Source organism: Grus americana, chromosome 1 (genome assembly GCF_028858705.1).
Source record: "Grus americana isolate bGruAme1 chromosome 1, bGruAme1.mat, whole genome shotgun sequence".
NCBI classification, from domain to species: Eukaryota; Metazoa; Chordata; class Aves; order Gruiformes; family Gruidae; genus Grus; species Grus americana.
In genome coordinates, this window is record NC_072852.1 from 79,102,853 (window position 1) to 79,127,086 (window position 24,234).

General features: G+C 43.7%; 1 protein-coding gene across 2 annotated transcripts in view; it reads right to left on the minus strand.

Annotated features, from left to right (window-relative positions):
• Nucleotides 1-23,589, minus strand: part of KIAA0930 (KIAA0930 ortholog) — a 78,912-nt gene extending 55,323 nt beyond the window's left edge. The window contains exon 1 of one of the 2 annotated variants that reach the window (XM_054828240.1): nucleotides 23,122-23,589. In XM_054828240.1, the coding sequence (XP_054684215.1) occupies nucleotides 23,122-23,266 (145 nt within the window). In that variant the 5' untranslated portion in view covers nucleotides 23,267-23,589. The remainder of the gene's footprint in view (nucleotides 1-23,121) is intronic. The other variant, XM_054828331.1, reaches the window with a different exon arrangement.
• Nucleotides 23,590-24,234: the final 645 nt, after the last annotated feature.

The window sequence follows — 24,234 nt, forward strand, 5'->3', positions numbered from 1 at the left end:
TAGGCAGTTTCCGTTGAAAAAATTCAAAGGTTGTCATCTGTGGCTGATGGTTCCTTCTTCCACCATAAATTACTGCCCTTGGAGCCAGGACAGCAGAACAGGTGTTGAATTTGCACCTCAACAGCTGTAGTTCAGAGTATTAACATGAACTAACATTGATTTTTTTTTTTTTTTTTTTTTTCAGGCTGCCAGGCTGTAGGCACATGAGGAACAGACCCAGTGACCATTCTGCAACCTCTGCTACAGGGGCAATCATCTCCAGCAGACAGCAGGGTGGACACAGCTGGGGCTGGCAGCTTCTCAAATCCTCTCAGCATGAGTCTGCTGATCATCTACTACATGTCTTTTCACATTAATTCCAGGTATTTGTCCTCTAGAAGCCCAAGCCAGTAATCTCACAGAATCACAGATTGGTAGGGGTTGGAAGGGACCTCTGGAGATCATCTAGTCCAACCCCCTTGCTAAAGCAGGATCACCTAGAGCAGGTTGCATAGGACGGCATCCTGGTGAGTTTTGAATATCTCCAGAGAAGGAGATTCCACAGCCTCTCTGGGCAGCCTGTTCCAGTGCTCGGTCACCCTCACAGTGAAGAAGTTTTTCCTCATGTTCAGATGGAACTTCCTGTGTTCCAGTTTGTGCCCATTGCCCCTTATCCTGTCACTGGGCACCACTGAGTATGGCCCCTTCCTCTAGACATCCTCCCTTTAGATATTTATAAGCATTAATAAGATCCCCTCTCAGTCATTCCTTCTCCAGGCTAAACAGACCCAGCTCTCTCAGTCTTTCCTCATACAAGAGATGTTCAAGTTCCCTAATCATCTTCGTAGCCCTCCATTGGACTCTCTCCAGTAGTTCCGTGTCTGTCTTGAACTGGGGAGCCCAGAACTGGACACAATATTCCAGATGTGGCCTCACCAGGGCAGAGTAGAGAGGGAGGACAACCTCCCTCGACCTGCTGGCCACGCTCTTCTTAATACACCCCAGGATATCATACTCACAGACAGGTAGTGCTTACAGATGAGAACTGCTTTCTAGAACTCACAGAAGAGACAGCAAATTGAAGGCACTAAGCTAATAAAATAAGTAGACTCAGTATTATCCCAGCAAGAAACACTGAGATCTCTAGCTTAATGTTTATCCAGAAAACAGCTGCAGATGAGCCAAGAAATCCATAAAAGGGCATGTAACCTGACTATAGTCAAGCAAATACTGTTTTCAAGGAAATCCATACTTACACACTGTGCTATAGAGCTGTGTAATTACAAATGCAGGAAGTCATCCGACAACATCAGTGACCTCTCATCAAGTTTGTGGCTTGATACCAATCGAATTATCTGGAGAGAATTAGAATGGGAAGAAGTTGTCCCCTCTCTCCTAACAAAAGTGAGAAAGCACTCAGCTCCCCTTCCTCCACTTGAGTCTGGGAAGATGAGCTTCCTTCTTCCTTTCCATTAGCTTCAGAGACTAAAGAACATGGACATAAATAGAAAGGACATCAGCAGAAAGTATTACTACAAAGAAGCAGATACTGAAGAACCCAAGGGGTTTTCTTAAGTTGCTCCACCCAGCAGCATAAAGACTAAATATCTCAAAGTGTAGAAATTGCCTCATCAAAAAAGTTTATCAATTGACTTTTCTTCAGCCTTCAGGTGATTTTCAACATCCCCCTATCTCCTCTTTGAGACCAGATTCTTTTACTCATCCCCTAGACGTAGCATCAGAAGCCCTGTCAGTTCTCTCCAACCTCCCAGAACTCCCCAAAGAACAGTCATGGGCTGGCATGTTTGAGCACACACATTCCTCTCAGATCTATGCATCCACCCAAGTCACCAAAGACTTCCTAGCGCTCTGCCCCACCAGACAGAAATGATACAGCATCATATGACACCACCTATATCTTTTCCTGCTCCAGCTGCCAATTCTCCCTATGCCTGTGTTGAAGGTATCATGCCTTCTTCAAACCTGAAAAGGTGCCCCCAGAGCCTCACCTGCGGGGTGGCCCGTGAGCGCCAGCACCAGAGACAGCAGCCCGGCGGCCCCGCCCCCGCCCTCTGGCTCCTCCCACTGCCTGGGATAACCCCCGGGTCCGGGAAACAGCTCCGGCTCCTCCCACCGCCTGGGATAACCCCCGGGTTAGGGAAACTTCAAAGTGTCCTGGGCTGAACACAAAAGGAACCGTGTGAAGCACACCAAACACGATGTAACATTTCAAGGATGCTGCTTATGTGGCATCTCTAAATGGATCACAAAGCATGAGAGAATCATACCTTTTCAGAAGTAAAAATAACAATTTCAACCCATACATGTTGATTTTAACCCATATGTATTAATTTCAATCAATAGCTGTACAAACAAACTGCAGTATCCCTGATAATTCAGTTAACTGAGTTGTAATGTTTTACAGAACTTTTCAAGTAGAAATGCACACCGAAAGCTCTATTTTAGTCCCGAATCTGAAACACAGCACCACGCAGGCTGCTGTGAAGAAAGTTAACTCCACCTGAGTGTGACCCAGTACATGGGTCTATCTGGCAAGATGACCTGTGTGCCATCTAGGCCAGAGACCTCCCATGTAAGTGCAAGCTGTGGCAAGCCAGGCTGGGTGAAGGTTCTCCAAAGACACCAGAGGAGACCCACTGGTGAATCCAAGCACTCAGGGGAGAGAAATTCAGGAAGCCACTGCCTTCACCAAGTGCCTGAAGCAGATGACCTACATGTTGGGGGGGGGACGGGACGACTCTGGTCCATAGTCATAGGACAGTCTGACCTGGCCCACCCTAACAGCAGCAGGACCTCCTCCAGTCACCAGTGGGACCCAGCACAGGAGCACTTCCCACCTCCTCCCTGCTCCTGCAGCACAGGCCATGCTCAAGAGCAGGAAGCACAGCTACCACACTGCTGGGCCCTACTTGGCTTGCCATCCTTCTCTGCTGCCCACCACCACAAACTCATCGCTCATTGTTTTTACCAGTTAATCACTAAGTTATTTATCCACTACTGTGGCAGTACACATCAATTCAGAACCATCACTTAAAATGATCAGTTGCCCAAAGGTAGACCTGCAAATTATTTAAGAAAAAAAAAAAAAAAAAAAGAGTGCTATTCTGAAATTCTTGGTTTGAATATGATAGACAATGACTGAATTACCACAAATAAGATCAGACTTTCTTGAAGACTGATTTTCACAAAACAACTCCCTTCAAAGCCAGACTAGGGTTATTCCCACCACTTTGTTCTTACAGCTTCTCCCTAATAATGCGTCTGAAAAAGCTCTGCTCTCAGTAGATAGGCTGCCACCTTTCCCCCACCATGCAGATTTTAAAGATTTATTTGGCCAGGATTTTGGTTGAGAAATTTGTTTTACTGGTTATTTAACACACAGATGAATACAACAGGTACCAGTAGGCAAAGATGGGTTTCTCTATTCATGTCATGTAAATAAAATGCACTCTTGTGGGTTTTTTTAAAGTTGAAATTAGATACATTCAAAAACTAGACATGAAGAAAACAAATCGAATGTACAATAAACAAGCTCTGCAAAAGACGTTTCCTTCACACAGGGGGCTGTCTTCACCACGAGGGGTTGTACGTGCCAAAGGGGCTGTCTTGACTCTACAGGGCTTCTTCCATCCACACAGACAAGCGAGAAGTCTCCTCCACCAATTCTGCCAGAGGGGCAGCCAGTCATCCTTGCCAATCTGCCCACGCTTCACCAAGCCGCATGGGGAAACAGTTAACGGATTTGCTGGGGCTGAGAGCTCGGCGGCAGCAGCCTGTCTCCTCTCCCACTCACGCTCCTCCTGCCAGTCCCTGGTGGGGAGCTGGAACCGGACTTGCTTGGGGCAGCTGTTCCTCCGCCCTTCCCTACGCAGCATGGCTACTAAGGCCACTCAGAGACACAGACTCTGTGTCAGCGATGCCACAGGACACGTCGAAGGCGTGGAACTGCTCTTCCAGCTCCTGGGGTGCGGGAACCAGAGAGCCACCTCTCTCACCTCCTCCCACCTCTGTAGTCACTCCAGGAGTGCGGCCAACTGATAGCCCAGACCCCTGTGACACACCAGTCCTGCTGATGATGCGCCAGGGAACAAAGGCTCCTGGGAAATGCCACAGCCAATGGGCTTTCACATGCAAATGAGCATGATGACACCAGCCACCAACATGGCCTCAGGCCCTGGGCACAGGACCCCGAGGTTGCCAGCCAGCCCCTCCTCCACGGCCTCTCCTTGCAGACCCCTCTGCTTCCATGGCCCCTGGACAGGCTCCCAAGAACACACACCTCCCGCCATAACCTCCTCAACACCTTCTGAACTCCCCGGCCAGGCCCAACCTCATCTGGCAGGGGAAGGGAAGTCCCATGGACAACGGTTATGCAGAAGCGCCATGAAGAAACTCTCTGTTCAAGGCCTCTGGTTGCAGGGCAAGGATGAAGCTTGAAACCTCTTTTACAAACCACAGAAGCCACCTGGAAAAACAAACCCAAAAGTACCACAAGCCCCATTTGCCCAAAAGCTAGACCTTCACCACCAGTCAAGGGAAGGACCTGGCAGGTGGCATCTTCTCCTCTGTGCCACACACAAGGGATCCCCACCTTGGCCTGAGCGCCACTGACTATGGGAGCCTAACACACAAGTGCATAAAATAAACCTGATGAGAGATCTGGTAAAGCAGCATCCCCTTCCCCTTCCAAAAGGTGTCACACTGACTTTTATCACACAGCTTTCCCTTCGCTGCCATCCTCCATCAAAGCCTTTGTCTGTTCTAGAGACATTGCTGGCTTCTGCTCTAAGCCTTTGGAAAAGCCCTGGCAAGTGACTGGCGGATCACGACAACCAGCCTGGCTACCCAAGAACGACAAGGGACTCTTCTGCAGAGGAACTGCCAATGCATTGCTCCATGACAGCTCAACCACCACACAACCTGCTTCTCCCCATCCCCTTCCTGAAACAGCTACAGGCAAGGAGCACCAGAAGCCTTACCCCCCGTTGTCTTCCCATACTCAAGCATTACACCAGGGTTTTGAGTAAATCTGCCTTGATTAACACAAAGCTTGGCTACAGAACTGAATTACCAAAATCAAATAATTAAAGACAAGGATAGCCGGTGCTAATCTAACACATGTACACAGACTTCCTAATAAATGTAATTATAGTATTTCTGTAACGCATTTTGGGTCCGTCTTTCTACCTCCTAATTAGCCACTGGCAAGCAGGAAGAGGAGTGCAGACACAATCAGTGCCGAGAGATCTGAGCACGGTTCCTCCATGAAGCTGCTTTCATCTGACTCAGTACCGCATTAAGAGAAAGGAGACATTTAGGCTGTTAATCTGTCAGTTATTTCTGATCTATTAACAGTATTGGTAATGATCTACCAAATACAGGGAAAGCACTAACCTCCTTTGTGCAGGCTTTTGCAAAAGAAATACTTTGTGCAAAGGACAGAAAAAGCAGTAGCACATTTATTCCACCACTTTGCTGATTTTGTCTAAAAGTGCTTAAACATAGTCCAGGCACCTAATTATTATACTTGACCATTACTGGGTATAACTATTACCCTGACTGCTAGAGCAATTTTTAGAGGTTGTCATAATTATTCCATTTAAATGTTTATCACTAGAAAAAGTAATTCCTACATTCATCTCATGTCAGGTGCTGTCTTTTGAGTTACTTTGCCTTTTATGTTTAAACAATGTTTTTACTGAAGTTAAAGAGGGTGGTCTGGCTATTGTACAATCATCTCTAAAACCTACAATCTCTTTACTTAACTTTTCCTGTAGCTCCTGCTGTTTTAACCTCTTCTCCTCCACACAGAAACTGCCTCCTTTCTGCGCATCTAGACAGAAATGATACGAGACAGACCACAGCTTCTAGATTCATTAACACCACACAGTCTTTCTAGATACTGTACATTAATACTGTTCATAAGAACACAGCGATAGCACTTCTGGTCACAGATACAAACAATTAATGCATGTCTAATATATTTAAGGACTTCGATCAGCCCCAATGTTACTATGAGGCTCAAAGACTTTTGGAAAGGGAAGAGGAGGGCACAAGGCAAAGAACATCCTCAGACACAAGAACCAATTCTACTATTTGCAGCACTCAGTTTTGGAAAGGGAAGGTCTCAGCAGGTTTTCAACAACAAAATAAGAGTACTTTGGAATAAAAGTGTAAGAGGTGGCTCTAGCTCACCTGGGAAAAGGCCCAGGGAAGAAGAAAGCCACCAAAAGAGGTTCTGGCCGTGCAAACCTCCCCAGGGAGGGAACGCAGAGAGCAGGGCTTAAGGACTGAGCAATAGAAGGATCTTTTTCAACACATATTTTAGGGCCTGAAAGTTTAAGTACTTCCCCATAGCAAGAGGAAAGGGGAAGCCAACACTTCTGCACACCTACATCATAGCAGAAAAGAGTCTAATAAGGAGATAAAACTGTGGAGCAGAGTCAGATAGCCAGAACCATACCACCTGACCATTTTGGAGGAGCTCTTTCACCTATTTAGGCACTAAATTCGAGAAGAAGCGTTCCCAAATGATCCTGTTTTGTACAGGAGGCATGAAAACTTAGATGTCCTCACTTTCAGGATTGCCTGCATAACCTTACTGAAGATTCAACTTTTGCAAAGTTGGCCAAATAAAAAAAAAAAAATCCATGGACATCAAATGAACCTCATAAATACGTTAACAGAGGGACTGAATACAGAATGCTGCCATTTATATGAATCCAAGATTTTACTGAAAAAGTTAGCACTCCAGAAAAAAAAACTCAAGTCAAAAACCACCAGAAGCGGATTGTCTTCCCGTCACCTACTCTTTTGGTTTGAGTAAGTCACTCAGCAGCCCTGCTCGACTCTATTCCATCTGTCAGGATGAGGCAATATTTTCATCCTGTCACTGAGACAGAGCATTTAATAAAAAAAATCCTCCAAATGTTTCCTCTGTAGTTAAAGAAAAACGTGCTTTAAGCTATTCTTTGTCAAAAATGCTCTCGGTTTTGCAGATTATTACACAAAATAGCATAAGCTTAGATGAGCTTAAGAGCATCAGTGGAAACACAGGAAAGATACCAAAGATCTATTTAGACACTGGTTATCAACATAATTGTCATCAACTGCCCAGAACTACCACTTTGGGTGTACTGACAAGATACCACAAAATTGCAGTTTAACCTCTTCCTAAACCAGCCCCATGGCAGTACCTTGATCTGCCTTGGTTAATTAAACTGTGACACAAAAGAGCTTATTTTTCTTATCTCTTATTAGCTGCTTGGGATTAACAATGGGATATTATTTGGCAGCACAATTTATTATATTGGGTTTAACGATCAAAGTTATATATCCAGTAATTCTACAGAGTTACTAAAAGAACAGCATAGAAATAGCACAAAGAAGCTAAATTCAGATAACTGAGAATTGTAAGGTATGAAATTAAAGAAGAAATATTTCAAATTCTTTCTGTATTACCTAGTGAAATACTATTACAGGGCATTCCTGATGAGGAAATCCTTTGGAGAACATTTTCCTTTCAATTCCAAGGAATACAAAACCAGCATGTAAGAAATGTGAGTCAAGACCAGAGGTTGTTTATTCCAGTATTATGGCTTAAGCAGTAGGCAATGTAAATGGATGCAGAGGAGTAGATGACGAAGGCAGGAGTACGTTACCTTTCTCCTCAGTACCTTCACAGTCCCCAGTGATTCGCAGGTCAGTGACCTTCCATACCAGAGACCTGTGCAAGTGGCAGCTGCCACTGGATCTCTGTTCTACTAAACTGTTCATGCTCTCCGACCCACGTAAACTTTTACAACTTACAACTGTAAGTCTGTGACCATGAACCCCACAGCTTTTACCATACATTGTGTGTTTTGGGTTTGGAAATTGGTAGGTTCAAAAACTCACTTATATGCAATGGCTTTCTTCACAGGAAGACACAGTGAGCAATTACTGCCTATATACTGTATTCACGCCACCCACTTTTTAAGTGTCCATCACATGCAAAACCTGAAGCATCCTTTTTCCAGGTTGATAAGCCCGAGCCTACTAGTTAAACATCCCCTGTACGGAAGCCATCCCCATATCACCTCTGCTGCCCTTCTTTGAACCTTTTCAAGTCTACAGTATTCAAGATGAGCATGTGCCATGGAATCATTCTGTGGCAAAATACCAATTTCTAACCTCTCACTCAAAACTGCTAATACTGACTTCCTCTTTTGACTGAATTGAACAGAGGAACTGTTATGGAACTATTACAGCTCTGAAACCAGGTAATACCAACTTGTTCTGTGAACACAATGTTTGTAAATCAGCTAAACTCAGTGGCGGAGTCCTAAGGCAACCAGGTTTTGGACACATACATGCCTTTCCACAAAACTCTCTTTTTCTTCCCTGCTCTTCGAATCTTCTCATCGCAGAGCTCTAGCGTGACTAGAAGAGTCTGTCCTCATGCACGGCCAGGAACAACAATCGAGATTTTAAATGTGCTCTTGCACAAGAGGATACATTAACAGGCCACGAAGAGGGTATAAGAGCCCTCACAGGCAACACTTAAAATACAACCATAATATGAAATTGCACAGCCTTGTATTAAGGAAATTCAGCCCAGAGCTCTTTAGTTTGAACGCCTCTATCAATATGTAACACAGGAAGAGGAACAACAAAAAGAAAAGCTCAATATTTAATATGTTTTAATTTCCAAGATTAAATTCATAAAAGCCCACTGCATCAGCAACGGAAACAATTCCACCCACGTAAGGAACACCCTTGGAACTGAAGAGCAATCAACCAACACGTTTCTCAGTTGCCTCCTTACTCTTAAGACCTTATACAGGTGTTTCTGAATTCAAACCATTCTTTTCCACTGTTTTCTGTTTTATTGAATTTCACCCAAGAGAAGTGATTCACTGAAATTATCTTGAGTATGGCTTTAGGCACATCTGTAATGTACGAAGAAAGGAGAACAATACACAACACAAAGAGAAGTTCTTTCATGAAGTGAATTCCTTTTTCTAGGTCAAACTGAGCACCTCCTTATACCAAAACCAGCAGAACAACTTCCATGAAAAGCTGTTACCTTGTGAGAGAAAGGACACTGTGGTTCAAACACTAGATTTGGCAAGCATCCTCTTGTAGGATGCTTTTTTTTCTTCCTTCCTGTTTTCTTACTAAACTAAGATTTTCTGCCTAGTACTCACCTCACCATTCTAGATACAATAGTGCATCTTACCTATATCCTCAACTGCTTTCTAAAGTAATTCTGGTCACCTCAGAAAACTTCAGTTTCTGGAACACTTTCATTTTTGTTTTCTAGACTTCACAGACCACCTGCCACTTTGATTACCTTTATCATATTTGTTTTCACTTTGTCTTCTCCCACCAAGATGAACACAGAATGACCTTTGCAGAAGTCTAGCATGAGCTCAAGTCCAACTCCTCAAAACATTTTTGTGGAAGTCCATATATGAAGAGAACGACTCAGCCGATCCTGCAACTCACGCTAAAGTATATTCTAAGCATATGAATACCTGTACTTAGCAACACAAGCATTAAGGGGAATGCTTATTTTTTACATGACAGCCACGTAATATCATATTACAGTGCTGTAATACATTTGATGCTGGCTGCCAAAAATGCAATGGACATTCAAAATACTGCACAAAGATTTTAAGACCACTAAAAGTGACAGAGAAAGGTATAACTGAACACACCTGAGTTTGAACACTAGCCACAAATTTTGGCTGGGGTTTTAGAGCTTTCGCACATTTGGACCCTCTTTTGATTCCTCCCATCCTGAAACAAAAACCCCACAAAACCCTTGCTTATTTGCTACTTTATTTCCTGCAGGTAATGAAAATATCAAAGGAAAACAACTGTTTGCTCACACAAAAGCATCAAGAAGTCTCAGTGTTTGGACCCTGGGCATTGTGGTTTTCTTTATTTTCCTTGGGATAGTTTCTGTATAACTCAGAAGGGGTTTGCTTCATTTGTTTCAATTCTCCATTTCCATTTGCACTTGTTCTTCTCCTGCTGCAGAAGATTGCTGCATATCATCACGGCTGAGAACACAAACACAACCTCCTCTAGAAAAAAATTGTAAAATGTATTCTTAAAGTTCACGCCTCTTCCTGTCGGTCTTCTCTCTTCTATTACTACATATACTGTGAAAACCATCATTTTAATTGACACTTAACATTGAATCAAAGTCCACAGGATTTAAAAGCATACACTACTGTGCATCTACAGATAACCACTTTGAAAAAGTGGAATTCGAACTGAACCATCGATAATTGGAGAAATATTTTCCGAGACAGAGCAATCCTAGATGTTTAAATTTAGAGAGAAATACTTAAATATCATATGTCAGTATGAAATACCAAATCGAGACAGCTTCTTACAGGCATCTACCAGTTTACTTTAAATATCTAATCATAGCAAGGGTCAACACAATTGGCAGGATACAGTTACCTGCTACTGAACTTCAGTGCACAGAAATAATAAACTCATTTTCATCCAACAGTCATCAGCTATTTTGCTGTACTTCAGCCTCCAGTAGCACACGGTAGTTCAATTCCCTAGAAGCTGCATCCAAACTCTGCTCAAACCCACGTGCGATTCCATGAGGGACTGAAGCACCACTTCCACAGATCTAATTTATTCATTAGGATAACACCAGAGGAATCCTAGGTATGCCTTTCACATAAAATAATGCAAAAACCTTCTGTTTCTTAACTGACATAACTGTGGGAATGTAATGCAGGTGTAACCACCCTCCCTTAACAGAGGCAACCCTGATTCCACTGGATGCAATCACTTTAAACCCATTGGAAGATGGACAAATGGTTACACATTCCCTACTGCTGCTTCCAGGATCTACCAGCAACAGCCCCAAACTTTCCAAGACCTAAATACAATCTGGGAAGATCACTTGGTAACTTATGAAGCATGCTGACACTGCTGGAGTGCAGAAACTTGTCTGTAACAGGACAAACATGCATGTTCAACGCTATATATATATGTGTTATTTTTGTTCTCTGCCAAAGCAATCACTCTGACAAAGACTGCTAGTCCCGTAAATTTATGACATCCAATGTCTCTATTTTCATGCTTAATAACTACCACTGACAAAGCACTGAGAGACTGTTGTGGTAGATCAGGTAACACCAGCAAATCACATTTTGGAAGAACTCCAGCCTTACAAAGCTACCTAGAGTGTGGTTGCTACTAATGTTTTCATGTACGTACCTCTCCTAGCATCTTATCTTTGCTGCAAGCTGCTAGTTAGCATCATACTGTCAAGACAGAAGGAAGGAGTAATTATTCCAACCGTAGTTTGTAGGGAAGCAGAGCTATTTCCTACACATGCCTACTATCATACAGTGGCATTTTCTAAATTCAGTTTCTTTGTTCTAAGTAGAAACACGGGCAGCGCCTTTCTGAGTGAGCACTTGGCAACTTCGCACTGGAAGCCGTAACGCTCACTTACCTTCTTAGACCACAAACCCACTCGCTTTTAGAAGCTGACAACCAACACTTTCACCCATCTCGCGGCCAAGATTTTAAAAAAACCAAACATCTGTTTGACGCTGCATCTCTCAACTGGGTGTCCAACTTGGCATGCATATGTAAGAAAACTAATCTACAGGAGGGACTTCTTAAAAAAACCAACCCCTTTAAAAATCCCACGCTGGGTTGCTTTCTAAAGTCTTCAGGCTAAAGCAAAGTGGTACTTAATGTTATGTCCAAATCGACTGTCTTTGCCACTGCTTAGATATTTCAGTTAATTAGGCAGCACTCCCTTTAGCATTTCCGTTATTATTAACACAGGCTTCTAAGGTAACAAATATAGCTGTTTGGTTAAAAATAAAAGTGACGAGTGTCTGCCCACTCACAGACATCCCAGTGAAACCTCCTCTTACTGCAAAAGCAGGTCCCTCTCTTTAAACAAGCCGCATTCATACGAGGAAGAAAAATGTTTCTTCTAACAGCTTATCGCTTCACTGTGAAACCATCAAAGGGGCAAGAAACCAGTCCATGGCCAGCCTGTAGGCACTGCATGTAGCTCGCAGAACCCCAGACATGGAGACCATCAATCCCTTTGACAGCACACCAGCCTTTTGTGCTGCAGGCATCTTGTACGTGTGAGGAAAGGTATTGTTCCTTGCCAGTCCAAGTGAAGCACAAGATTTTAATTTAGTACACAACAGAACAACTGAAAACAAGAAAAATTGACTCACTGGGGAAATGGTCATTATTGGTTGAGAGAGAAAGGGGGAAAAAAAAAAGGAGAAATTTTATAAACATCTGTGATGTGCTAACTTCAGTCAGAAAGAATCCAACTGCTCTAAAGCCAGCAGCACCCTACTCCTCAGGGAGCAACCTACTGCAAAGCTACTATTCACTTTAGTAACTGCAGGTCTAGCCTACCATTAGTGCATAAGCTGCTGAAAACATGCCATCCCTTTCCATTTGTAACCAGCATCGCTGCTCCTGTTTCTCCTCCAAAGAAGAGACTTGCACAGCTATGAATCCCTACAGATCTGGAAGGTTTGCACATGGGTGTACTACAGCAAAGTGGCCCAGGGAATATGATATTGGACTAAATATTTAAGATATTTCCTAGCTTTTTGCCTCCAACCTGTAACATGACTACGGCTGACACTTCAGCTCCTTTTCTTCTGCTTGCCCTCGCTCTCTGGGTCTCTCTCCTGCCCACCACATCACCCCAACGAGCCACTCTGTCCAGACTAAAAAAAAAAAAAATAAAATCATTACGAAATATGGTTTATAAAACCAGAAACAGTCACAACCTTTATCTGTTGAGAAATCACCACCTCTATCTCATGATGGTTACAAGGTCTCAAGTAAGAACATGTGAGTTTGAGAAAGAAAGGTCTTATTTAGAAAATTCCTCAGCAAAAACACAAGGTGGCAATGTCTTTTTCTGCTATTCCCCACCCTTGGGCTTACAAACACGCTCCCCTGTGATTTTGATTACATAGTTTACTACCTTTTGATGTTGCCACTAGAGTTTTGAAGACTATAAATCTTAATATTCTTCCATTCAATCATCAAAGCACTAAAGCATAGATCTTACATTTGAAGAGACACATAAAGGTTTCAGATACAGCCACAGAAACTCCAGTTTCCCCTGTGTCCTTTTGTTTTCTGTAAATTTTAGAAAATGCCCTCAACCTCAGGTTTAAGAGACAGTGACAAACAAGTATAAGGTAAGCATTACATTTTTAATTGCTGCATTTTTCACAGCATTTTGCTGAAGAATAAACATTTGTGATTCCTTTTAAAGTTTCTTGCCAGGAAAGTAGAAAGAGGAAGGACATGCCTATGCTTGATTTCCCCCTTTCACCCCATTCAGAACAACACAGGATGAAAAATTTGAACCTGGAGTTTTCATCATCTCTGGCAGGTACATCGGTACATAGAATAATTCCAATTGGAAGGGACCTCAGAATTCAAGTTCTGACCCCAAAAAACCACAGACAACTCTCTGTTTATGGTTTCTGTTAATAAAATTTGTTATTTACAGGCATTGTTTTTGTCCAGAGGGGGAACAAAGCCATTAAATCACTTAACACTGCAATATATGAACTGTCAGTCTTCTGTTTCCCTTGCTATTCCCATTTGCTTGATCCTTCTGCCAAACCAAGGAGCTCGGGACTGAAGAGGACAGTCCACGCTGGGCAGACCCACGCTTTCCCTGGTGCACTCCACCATGGCTCCGCTATCCCACTCCTCCGGGATGTTGCTTACGGAGGGAGATCTCAGATCCCACTCACCCTTTGTCCTTACGGTATTAGTAGAGTTGTCAAACATAGGAGAGTTTTCCCTCTGAGGTAACGGCTCATTCCAAATACCAGATGGGGAACACAGGTGCAAAGAGTGCCAGCAACTCACCCAAAATCACAAAAGTAGTCTGCAGAAGAGCAGACACTAAATCCAGATCTCCGAAGTTTAGCGTTAATGGTTGGTATATCCCTCCTCAGTGCATGCACGCAGGGTTATAGACTTCAACTGTGTTCCAGTTTAGAGAGTGACTCATTCCTCCCCCTCCTTCTGTAGTGCCAGAAACATCCAGCAAGAAGAACGATGAACGATAAAACCTCAGGTTGACTAAGGACTCAAAGTCTCAAGCAAACATCAGACGGATGACAGTCTTCTACCCCCTGGCAATGCTTGGAAAAGGTTTCGTGACAGTAAAATATCATGGGCTGGAGGTGGTGCTCCTGGCCATGCTACAGTAAGGACGTAAGGCAGACTGCCCCTCACGCAGAGGATGGCGCAGCCTCCAGAAGCAGAACACCAGCCTGCTCTCAGAGTGCAACGCCTACATCGTTAGTATCATCTGCAAAAGCCCAATCATAAACCCTCGGAGCAAAACATTACGGTGAGCTTCAAGACAGGATTCCAAGCAAGTCCAAACTTTCTAGTTTCTTTACATTGGAGATACCTTGAAATGTTACTTTAGAAATAAATGCAAACCAGCAACATTTTAGAAGTAGCAAACAGGATACTTGGGATCTTACACTTTGCCTGCTTTTTTATGTTTTCATGTTAAACTCACAACTGCTTTTTCCTCATTGGCTTCTAGGAGCAACTAGGTACACTCATACATGGAACAAGTACTGAAGGTCTCATTCTTCCATAAAAAATTACTTTTATCTTGTCATGGGATTAATGCATTGAATTAAATGCATATACGCGTGTGTGTTGATGCATATACAAGTGAGTTAGCCTGACAATTGCTGAACAGAAGAAAGTGAAAAATTTCAAAATCATTATTTTGATTCTGGAACATTTTTTAAGCACTTGCATCCCCAAAGCACCTCATATACACCCTTACATCTTTGTTCCTTTTTTAACTGAAAGGAAAACAAAAAGCTGCATATGAAACAATCCAGTATGAATCTGACGAGTCAGACCAAAAAACACAGCATGATATAATCTATGCTAGTAATAGCAAAGATCAAAGAGGATGAAATTAGTTCCCCTTTATTCACATAAAACACAGGCTACTAACAATCCATATGACGCTCTGACTAGAGTTTAGTCACCCTTGTTATGAAAAACATGGGACATCCATTCAGATCTTCATTATTTAGGCAGAATTAAACTTCTCATTAAAACCAAGAAAGAGTAGTTAAGCATTCCTATGCTTCAAAATAGTCCTAACATGATGGACTATTGATTGCCTGCCATGTGCTATGCTTTCTGACAGAACCAGCTGTAAGAAAGAAAATTATGCAAAGAATATTTTGAAACACCAGATACAGCCTAAATACCAGCACCAGCAGCCATTTCCTCATTCTGCAGTGGCAGGAAGGAGGGAGCCCCAAAAGGAATCAGTCTTCACATCACAACAGCTATCTGCCTGCAAAACAATACATTCACCTCAGAGGGATTTAATTTTGAGATCCCAAATGAAACACGTTTAAGGAACCCCCAGAGAAGGAAGGTAAAGAATATTATTGTTTTCAGGGTTCAACTTCTGCACAGTACTAGCGCAGAGTCAGTACCACAGTACTAGAGACTAGGCAAAGCAAAATGATAGGAACTTCAGTTTTAAAGCCTCATTTCTAAAATGGGATTGCAGAAAACCCTATGAAACCTTACATGTAGTATCCGTGCCTTGAACAGTAAGGATTCAGGGAAAAACATTAGTCAGGACTCTTGCTGCATCTGATTAACTTCCATCAGAACTGCTGTTGAAGCATGCCCAGGTTACCGCAACGCCTCTACAGTAGCAGTGTGATGCTGTATCTGGTGTTTCTGCGTCCTGGCTGTATTTTATTTCCTGCATCGAGTAATCAATAGATTCTTTGAGATCACACACACGAAAAAAGAGCAACCTTGATTCTCTGACATTCACCCTGTTTTAGCCCAAGGGGCTGCAAACAGACTAAAAGCAGCTTGTTTCACATTCTTTTGCATACTGACGGGCAGAAAGTAGCTTCACTATTCAGTGGGCTCCTGAGATCATGAACTGATTTTGTACCGACCTTCTCCTTACATCTTATCATTCACTTCATAGTGATACTTTCGGTGTCAGCAAGCTGCTTACCATGATCCTACTTTAGGCCATTTACAAGTATAATTAGATGCAACAATCATTACTAACTATTTAATCACAGGGTTTTGTTTTCCCGAAACATAGTTACAACTTAAGACAAGGTGTATTTCAACTGCTGAAAAGTTTGCATCCTCTGAGCTTTTTCTATTGATTAGCATCCTGAGCACAGACAATGAGAAGGCAGGCCAACACGCTTCATCCTTCAGGAAATTCAATTTTTCATTTCTTTGGAAATAATCCAACCAGATATACTGTCAAATCCTTAGAAAATCCATCCTGAACTGTAAAGGTAAGCTGTATTTTAATCCCCAAGACAGACTTCCCATCCATCTCAAAGTTCAAAACAGAACCCAGACTTCAAAATGGATTTGCGACTAGTACCCTATTAAAGATTTAGAGTATATTGCTAGAACAACAAAACCAAACAGTTAAGGTTATCAACTAGAACTATAGTATTACATACTTGAGATGGATTTTTTTTTAAAATACCCTGTCTATTCCCATTGTCAGGCTCACAAATTCATAATTCAGCCCTGAGGGAATCATTTTTTTAAAAAATGGGCATTCTGCTAGCATCCAAACAGCAGCTTGCCTTGTTTTAAAAACTAAACTGCTTATTTAGTTGGGGTGACAATGTTCTGAAGGGTATTTAGGGGGTTTTGTTGGGGTGGGGTTTTGGTATTTGGGGTTTTTTGTGGGGGTTTGTTTTTTTAATTCTTGCCTCCTTACTTCAGCATCTCTGGTCTGATTCTTATAATTTGAACATGTATGCTCTTGAGCAGGACATGAAAATCCCAGAAAGCTTCATCTCCATTAAAAAGAAAGAATAAACTAATAACTCAACTGCTCAAAAAAAAAAAGTAAAAGCCGTAATGAAAAAAAGACCACATTATATTATTGACCTGGTATGATGTCTGTCAAGCTCCTGACAGAAGCTAATCTTAGCCAAATTACAAATCCCCTGAAACAGCCTGACAGGCCATTAGTGACAACAGCATGAACAAGGTTCTAATAAACAATGAAAATGGAATTTTAAATGAACCACCGTAGAAGGAAAAAAAAAAGGTAGCTACCCTGGAGTGCTGCAGCCCTACAGTTTACCCCAGATCACCATTGTCCATGACTTGATCCTACATGGATATTCCTAAATATCCCACACTTGACTGCAGAAGTGGCAGGATGGGATCCTAGGGCACAAGATCTCAATACTCCTTCTGACACCAGTTATTTTCTCTTCAGCCTTAATATTAAAGATCATTATTTGCCTCTGTTTGTAATCCTACACAACCCTATCCCAATGTCTCCCAGCCCCAGTGTGAGATTCTCTCATTTGTCCTCCTCTCAGTCCCCACCACCACAGCACAGAAACACACCACAGCAAAATCACAGCCTCTCTTCTGCTCTCGGACACCAACAGAAAGCAATCTCATCAACAAAAAGCATACCACCTAGCACAGCCCTGCCAGAACAGAAATTTCCCAGCAGCTGCCTTCAACTACTTTGTTCTCACTGATGCATTACAGAAAGAAACATTACCTTAATAATTGGCACTGCACCCTGGTTTTAAAATTACCCCCTCCAGTCCTGATACAAGCATCCAAAGTTACCCTCCATCGGACTTGCCTGAATCTAACGTCCTTGGAGTACAAACAGTACTCCTCGCACGAGTACTATTTGCTGAGGCCCGTCCCAGAGCAGCACCTCTGCTCTCCAGCACAGCCAGCCCCGCTCCTTGGCCCCTGGGCCTCGCTGGGATAGCAGGCAAGACAGATCCCTCACAAGACCTGGCGAGCACATCCCTCACCCCATCAGTCCTGTGCACAGGGCTGCTGGACAAGAAGAAACACGTTCCCATCCCATGGCCAAACTCACTGGGGCTCAGAATGGGCTCCAGCTGTGGTTCTTCCTACATCACCCCATCCAAGCACTCAACTACACATCAAATGTCCACATGCATGCTTGATTTCAGAAATTTCTCCTAGACAGTTTCCTATGCCAGGCAAAAAAAAAAAAAAAAAAGGCAAGATTAAAATAATCTTCTCCTACCTCTAAAAAAATAATCACATACCCATTTCTGTACTGGAATTTCTTTGCTATTTGCTCATCTTTCTCCAACAAAAATCTGAGGTTTGATACCCAGGGTGAGCTGGTTAAATCACTTTGAAGTGCCTACTTTAACTCTGATTTAAATAATCTGTTCTGATCTTGCTTTGCATTTGTACTTTGTAGAACTTTTCCTGAAAGAAATATATATTCTTCCTGGGTGGAACACTGAGTTTTTTGGGGTTTTTTTACTGATTAGGAAGCTACTCTATAAACATTTTTTCTTTATTTTACAAGTTACATTAGTATCATTTTTGTCTTCAGTATTTGACTACTCATTTTTTATTGAACATTTCATATTAATTAGCTGCAAAACATTTCATAACTAGGACAAAAGAACTTGTACAAATATTAAGGTACAAGTGATAAAAACCGTACTTTAAACTCAAATCCTTCTGATGTGTTGAATGAAAACAAAGTAAATTTGTCAACATATTTGTGTATTTAACTCATTACAGGGGACATTACCCATAGTTAGTGAATTTTGGTTGTATATGTCCCCCAGGCTGTTAGGACATAGGTGATTTTCCTACCTTCTTGTTATTCATAGATCAAAAGAAAACAAAGCTTCCCAGCTTCTGTAGTTTCTCACCTTTGACTGGGCAAGTCATTGAATTAACTCCAGGAGGAACCATGAATGAAGAGTATGTTTTGTTTCTGCAAGAAAGCTACTCCTGTCAAACCAGTTCTGTACTGCAGCACATTCTCAGCAGACATTTCCACCTACTCAGTGGTTGCACTTTCTTCAAAGTTTCAGAAGCAAATACATCCTTCTTTAATATTATAATTTAATTAAAAGTTTTACACTGTGATAGAGCTAAGGCCTGAATCTAATACTTTCAAATCCAAATTATTCATTCTTCTTTTTAATTCTTCATTTTAATCTCTTTTGCTTTCCAAGAATTTCTTCCACCATTCTTCATCCTTCTATCCATGTTTTCCCACTTGGATCCTTATGTTTCCATCATATTTTCAACACACTCACGTGCACAAGCACTTACTATATGCCGTCTCACCTCTCCTTCTCTCAGGAGGCCTAGAGACCTATTTATTTCCAGGATTTATTCATCAGGATAATTTAGCACATGAATCATCCCACTGTCTTAACTCACCTGACAAGCCCTGAGGGGCACTGCTGCACAAACAAGTCCAAGCGATCCTCAGCCTTTGAGGATGAACGTTCCCCCTTCTCGCTGTCCCTACGCCAAGTACACCCTCTGCTGTTCTCCTCTCAGCAACAGTCAAATACAAGAACACCTCCGCTACCACTGCAAAACTGAACAGAAGAAACACTTATTCCTGATAAGGCTATCGGGCCTTCTGCAGGGTCCAGCCTCTCCACCAGCATCTGTGACCACAGCCACTACAGATCTTCAGTGCCTGGTGGCAGCAGTTTACAACTGCTGGTTTACTCCCAGTTTCCTGCAGCCCACGGGGCAGCCACCTCCTTCTCGGGATCCTTACGACTTCTCCACCTTTCGCCTGGCTACACACCTCCATTACCGAACAGCCATGGTTCAAGACATTATTCAGATCTACCTATTAATTTTTTCTTACTCATTATAAGTTCCAGTGTGCCCAAGTCACACCTCCACCCAAGCACACTGTGCTACACACTAAAGGCAGGGCAATTTGTCACTGGAGGACAGAAGGACAGAGGGAAATTAAGCATCTGACAACATTACACAGTAGTTTCAGGCACAACTAAAAATAAAACCCTCCCAGTTCAGGGCTTTGGCCAAAAAGGTACCTTCAGAGCCTTACGCGCAGCCTGGCTGAGGAGACATACAGCAAGTCTGTCATTCCCCCAGAAGAACTATTTTGCCAGGGGAATGTTCTGACAAATGGCATTTCAGAACAAGCTTTGGGCACCACGCTAGTGTAATACTCTGCACAACTGGATGAAACTAACAGCCAGCCGAGACTTCTCGAAGAGGCATCATCCTTCCCTGAAGCAGCTTGATAAGGAGTCACACATGAGTCATTATTTTGAAGTGCAATGTCAGATTTGCTATATTTTCTACATTAGACAAGCAGGACAATACAGAAAATCCCATACAAGGGGATTTACGTTTTTGGACAATATTTGTCCAAATGCTCACGTGATATTCCTGAAATAAAGCAATTCCTCTCGCCAAAACCCAGTGTCAGCAAAAATAGCAATTTCCTCCTTAGGCTGGGGAGTAGGGGCTCACTTAACAGAAATACACAAAAGGAGAGAGGCTACCCAAATTACGACCCAGCGAGTCCCATTTTATTGTTGAGGGGTAAACAGCACTCAGGGAAAACCCAGAATTTAACACGGTTAAAGTTTCTGCCAGCTGATTTCAAGAGAACTCAGAAAAACTCACAGCAGGTTTAACCTACTGAAACAGCAGAAAAGGATTTGGCCGTTACCAAAAAACACTAATATAAAACCAGCTGTGGGTATGCTCCTCTTGCAGCCCAACAGATGACATGCCAGGTTGGAGCATTGGGACTGTTTTAAATAACAGCACCCAGGCACAAAGAGCAGATAAAATCTCTGCATTAGCCACCTGAACCCATATGGGACTACCACTACTTTCATGAGTACTAAACTCAAGGAAAAGCCTTTACACCTGCTGTGCTGCTAGTGCCCAGCATGGCTGGATTATGGCTATTCTGACTATGTTGCATGCCCTGCATGCATAAATTTAAGCCATAGCATTACACCTGATAACTTTCTGTTCATCTACAATTTCTACAAGCACCATTCCAAAAGCTCAGTGTTTTTCCTAAGAGTAGTATTTAAACTATTTACTTCCCTAGTAATAAATCTCAGAATAGGAAAAAAGAGCACTCATTCACTGGCAGTGACAGTGTTATATATCAGGTAGCATGCAGCACACAGTGAAATCAAGATCTTGGAAAATCCTTCAATATACCAAAGTGGAGATTTATAGCACACAAGGCCTAGGAGACAGAGAATCTCTCAGGAAGCTTCTCAATATGTTCCTCCCAAACTTTAAGTAATAATATGTATAGTTTAAAAAAAAAAAAAACCAAACCCAAAAACAAAACAACAGTCAGATGCTGTGACAATTTCAATGTCCCTATGGCAACATAAGTTTGCCATCTCTAATCCCAAGGGGGGCCCCATTTTGTGACTCTGCAGCACTTGGGGATTGGCAAGGGGAGTGCCAGCGGGAACTGATATTCAGCAACTGTGCTCAGAAATAGCCATGGTAAAACACATTCTCCCTGCACTAAATTTGCCACGCTGTCCTGCAACCGCTGCGGCTGAAGGTCCATCACACCCATAGCCACGCTGGGCAGAGAGGTCTATGGTACTTCGCACCGCACTCGCGGGAAAGGCGTAACAGCTACACAAGTGTAAAGGAAGCATTTCTACATTCTTACCAGCCACCACAGTTCTTCCAAAGAAAGCGATGGTGATATTTCTATACCTGCGAGTCTTTATTTTCATTCAAGCATGATATGGCCAAACATGAGCTGACAACAGCTTTTCAATGAATGCAATCTCACAGGCTTTTAGATTTTGTGGGGTTTTTTTCCTGTTTTGTTTAGAGTTTCTTTGCCACAACACTTTATTTGGCCCTGTAACATTTTTACACTACAGTAAAGCTCAGAGATCCAGTTCCATTAGAAAAAAAGTACAAAGAAACAAGGAGGACTCATCACTTCTCTTTGTTTGCACAAGCTTTCATTATATGCAAGGCAAAAATAAAGAAGAGACAGCCCAGTCCTCCCCATGGAGATCACAGTAAGCACTGGCAGACAAACTGATGCACAAAGGTCAAAAGGAGAACTGGAGAGATTTCCCATGCCAATCCACATCACAAAGCCAGTAAAACTAAAATAAAAACTCATTCTGAGCTTTTAAGGAAGACTCAGAAATGGAGACTTTTGGGACCTTAGAAATGAGCTGAGGAAGGAGAAGCTGTTAATAAAGGGCACATGGAAGAAACGACAAGTATTGCACATCTGTGTTCATAATTTAAAGCCCTGACCCTGCAAGGACTTCTGGACGTTAATCCCTTTTAGAGCACACATCCAATCCAGGATATACAAAAGTTCTGAATAAGGTAGAAACCGTTCCTCACATCAAAGACTTCTGTCTATGATCTCTATTGCTGCACATAAAAATGAATGATTTCTATTCATTAGCCTAGCCAGAAGAGTTTCCTGATGCGACGGATTTTGGTTAAGGGAGCTGTCGTACCACTCCGTTGCCTAAAGTCAGCTGAATTTCAACTTCGAACTTTTATTTTGTAATGCGTAGGCTTTGCCAAAAGCTAAAGAAAGATCTGTCATGTAGAACGTGCATTGATCAAGATGTAAATAAATAAGATAGCCAGAAAGCTGAAGAAAACCTCCACGATTTAAAAAATTAACTGACCACCAAGAGCCACAACATTATGTGCTTACTAGACCACGGCAAGCAGTGTGAAGTCATTTACTAGGAGAAGGGAGGTGTCTGACTCAGAAGAGGAAAAAAATCTACAGAGATCATTTGAGAGCCATACGACCGCAAGCATTGGCAAGAGTAACAAAAAATTTGGTTTGTTTGTATTCCAAAACATATGATACGTAGCTTATACTCTAAAAAACCAAAAAAATCCGCTTATGTGCGTGGTGCCTTCTGACCATTTTCCTCCAAGGGCATTGTAGACAATGGAGCAGACAGCTGCTCTCTCCGGTTCTCGGGGACTTCGGAAGGAAAAAGGACCCATCCCCGTGAGAGCAGCGCAGCCCAGCAGCACACAACAGGTTTCCAGGCCACCGCCGCCGGCTGCACAAGGCGAACCAGGAGACTGACCCAGCCCGCAGCCGTGGAGGGGCCGGGGGGGGGGGGATCCGCGCTCCAGCCGGGGGCCGCCCGAACCCGGAGCGCCGCGCCCGCCCCTCCGCTCTCCCTCCCGCCCAACCCGGCGGGGAGGCCCCGGCCGCCGACTCACCGAGGCCGCTGATCTCCTGGCGAAGGCCGGCGCGGCTCCGTTCCTCCGCTATCGCCCGTAGCATCTGCTGCAAGGAGCGGTCCAGGTCGCCGTTGGCCTCCTCGTCCCTCGGCCCGGCGCGGCCGCTGCTCCTGGCAGAGGCCATGCTGCCGCTGCCGCCGCCGGCGATGATCTCATGTCAGGCCGCCCCGCGGAGGCGGCCGCGGCACCCGGCGCTGCCGCCCCCGCCGCCCGCACGGTTCTCCCGGCAGCGGCGGGCGGAGCCGAGGACCTCCCGGTGGTAACGACGAGAAAACTCTCCCCGCCCCGCTTCCTCCGGCTTTGGCGAGGGACGCGACCTCTCCCCGGTTCACCCCTCAGAAAGTTTCCCGGGCGTCGCCGGCAACCCCCCGGCACGCCGCGACCGTCTCCACGGGCACTGCCCAGCCGCGCACCGCCGCTTCCTGCTACAGCGTCCACTGGGGGCGGTTCCGCCGGCTCCTGGCCCCGCCCCCGCCCCGCCCTTAGGGGCGGGGCGGGGGCGGGGCCAGGAGCCGGCGGAACCGCCCCCTTTCCCGCGGCGGGTGCCTCGTGGTTGCCCAGCCAGGTTTTCTTGGCGATGACTCGATAGAAACCTAAAATATTTACGCGGGCCTTTTGCAATGCAAACCTGTTGGAGACCTGACTCCTTCCTGGTGTAAATGCACCTTCAGCTGTAGGGGTTCGGAAGGAAAAAAAATTTTCTCCGGGAGCTATAAACCGAGTAAGAAAAGCGTGTGGCGTGGGATGGTTGCGTGCTGCATTCGGAGCGCGTGGCTGATGTATCTGGTGCAGTCCGTGCTCGCTGCCGTCTTCAACCTGCAGACCATCTCGAGGAAGTTGCTGGGTGCTCGTTGCGGAAGCCAGCAGGTTTCATCAGCTCTGTACCTTGCTCAGGTTCATTCTTCATTAGTCTGGATAATTTTTACTGTAATACCATTACTATGGCATATAGCAATCATCATAATGATGACATGCAGCATTATGTTCCAAGTGACATCATAAAGTTTAATTTATTAGCTATTCTAACCCAAAATCAGACCTCCTTGAGGTACGTATTTGACTGTCTCATCCTTCTGCATCACCACTAGGTGC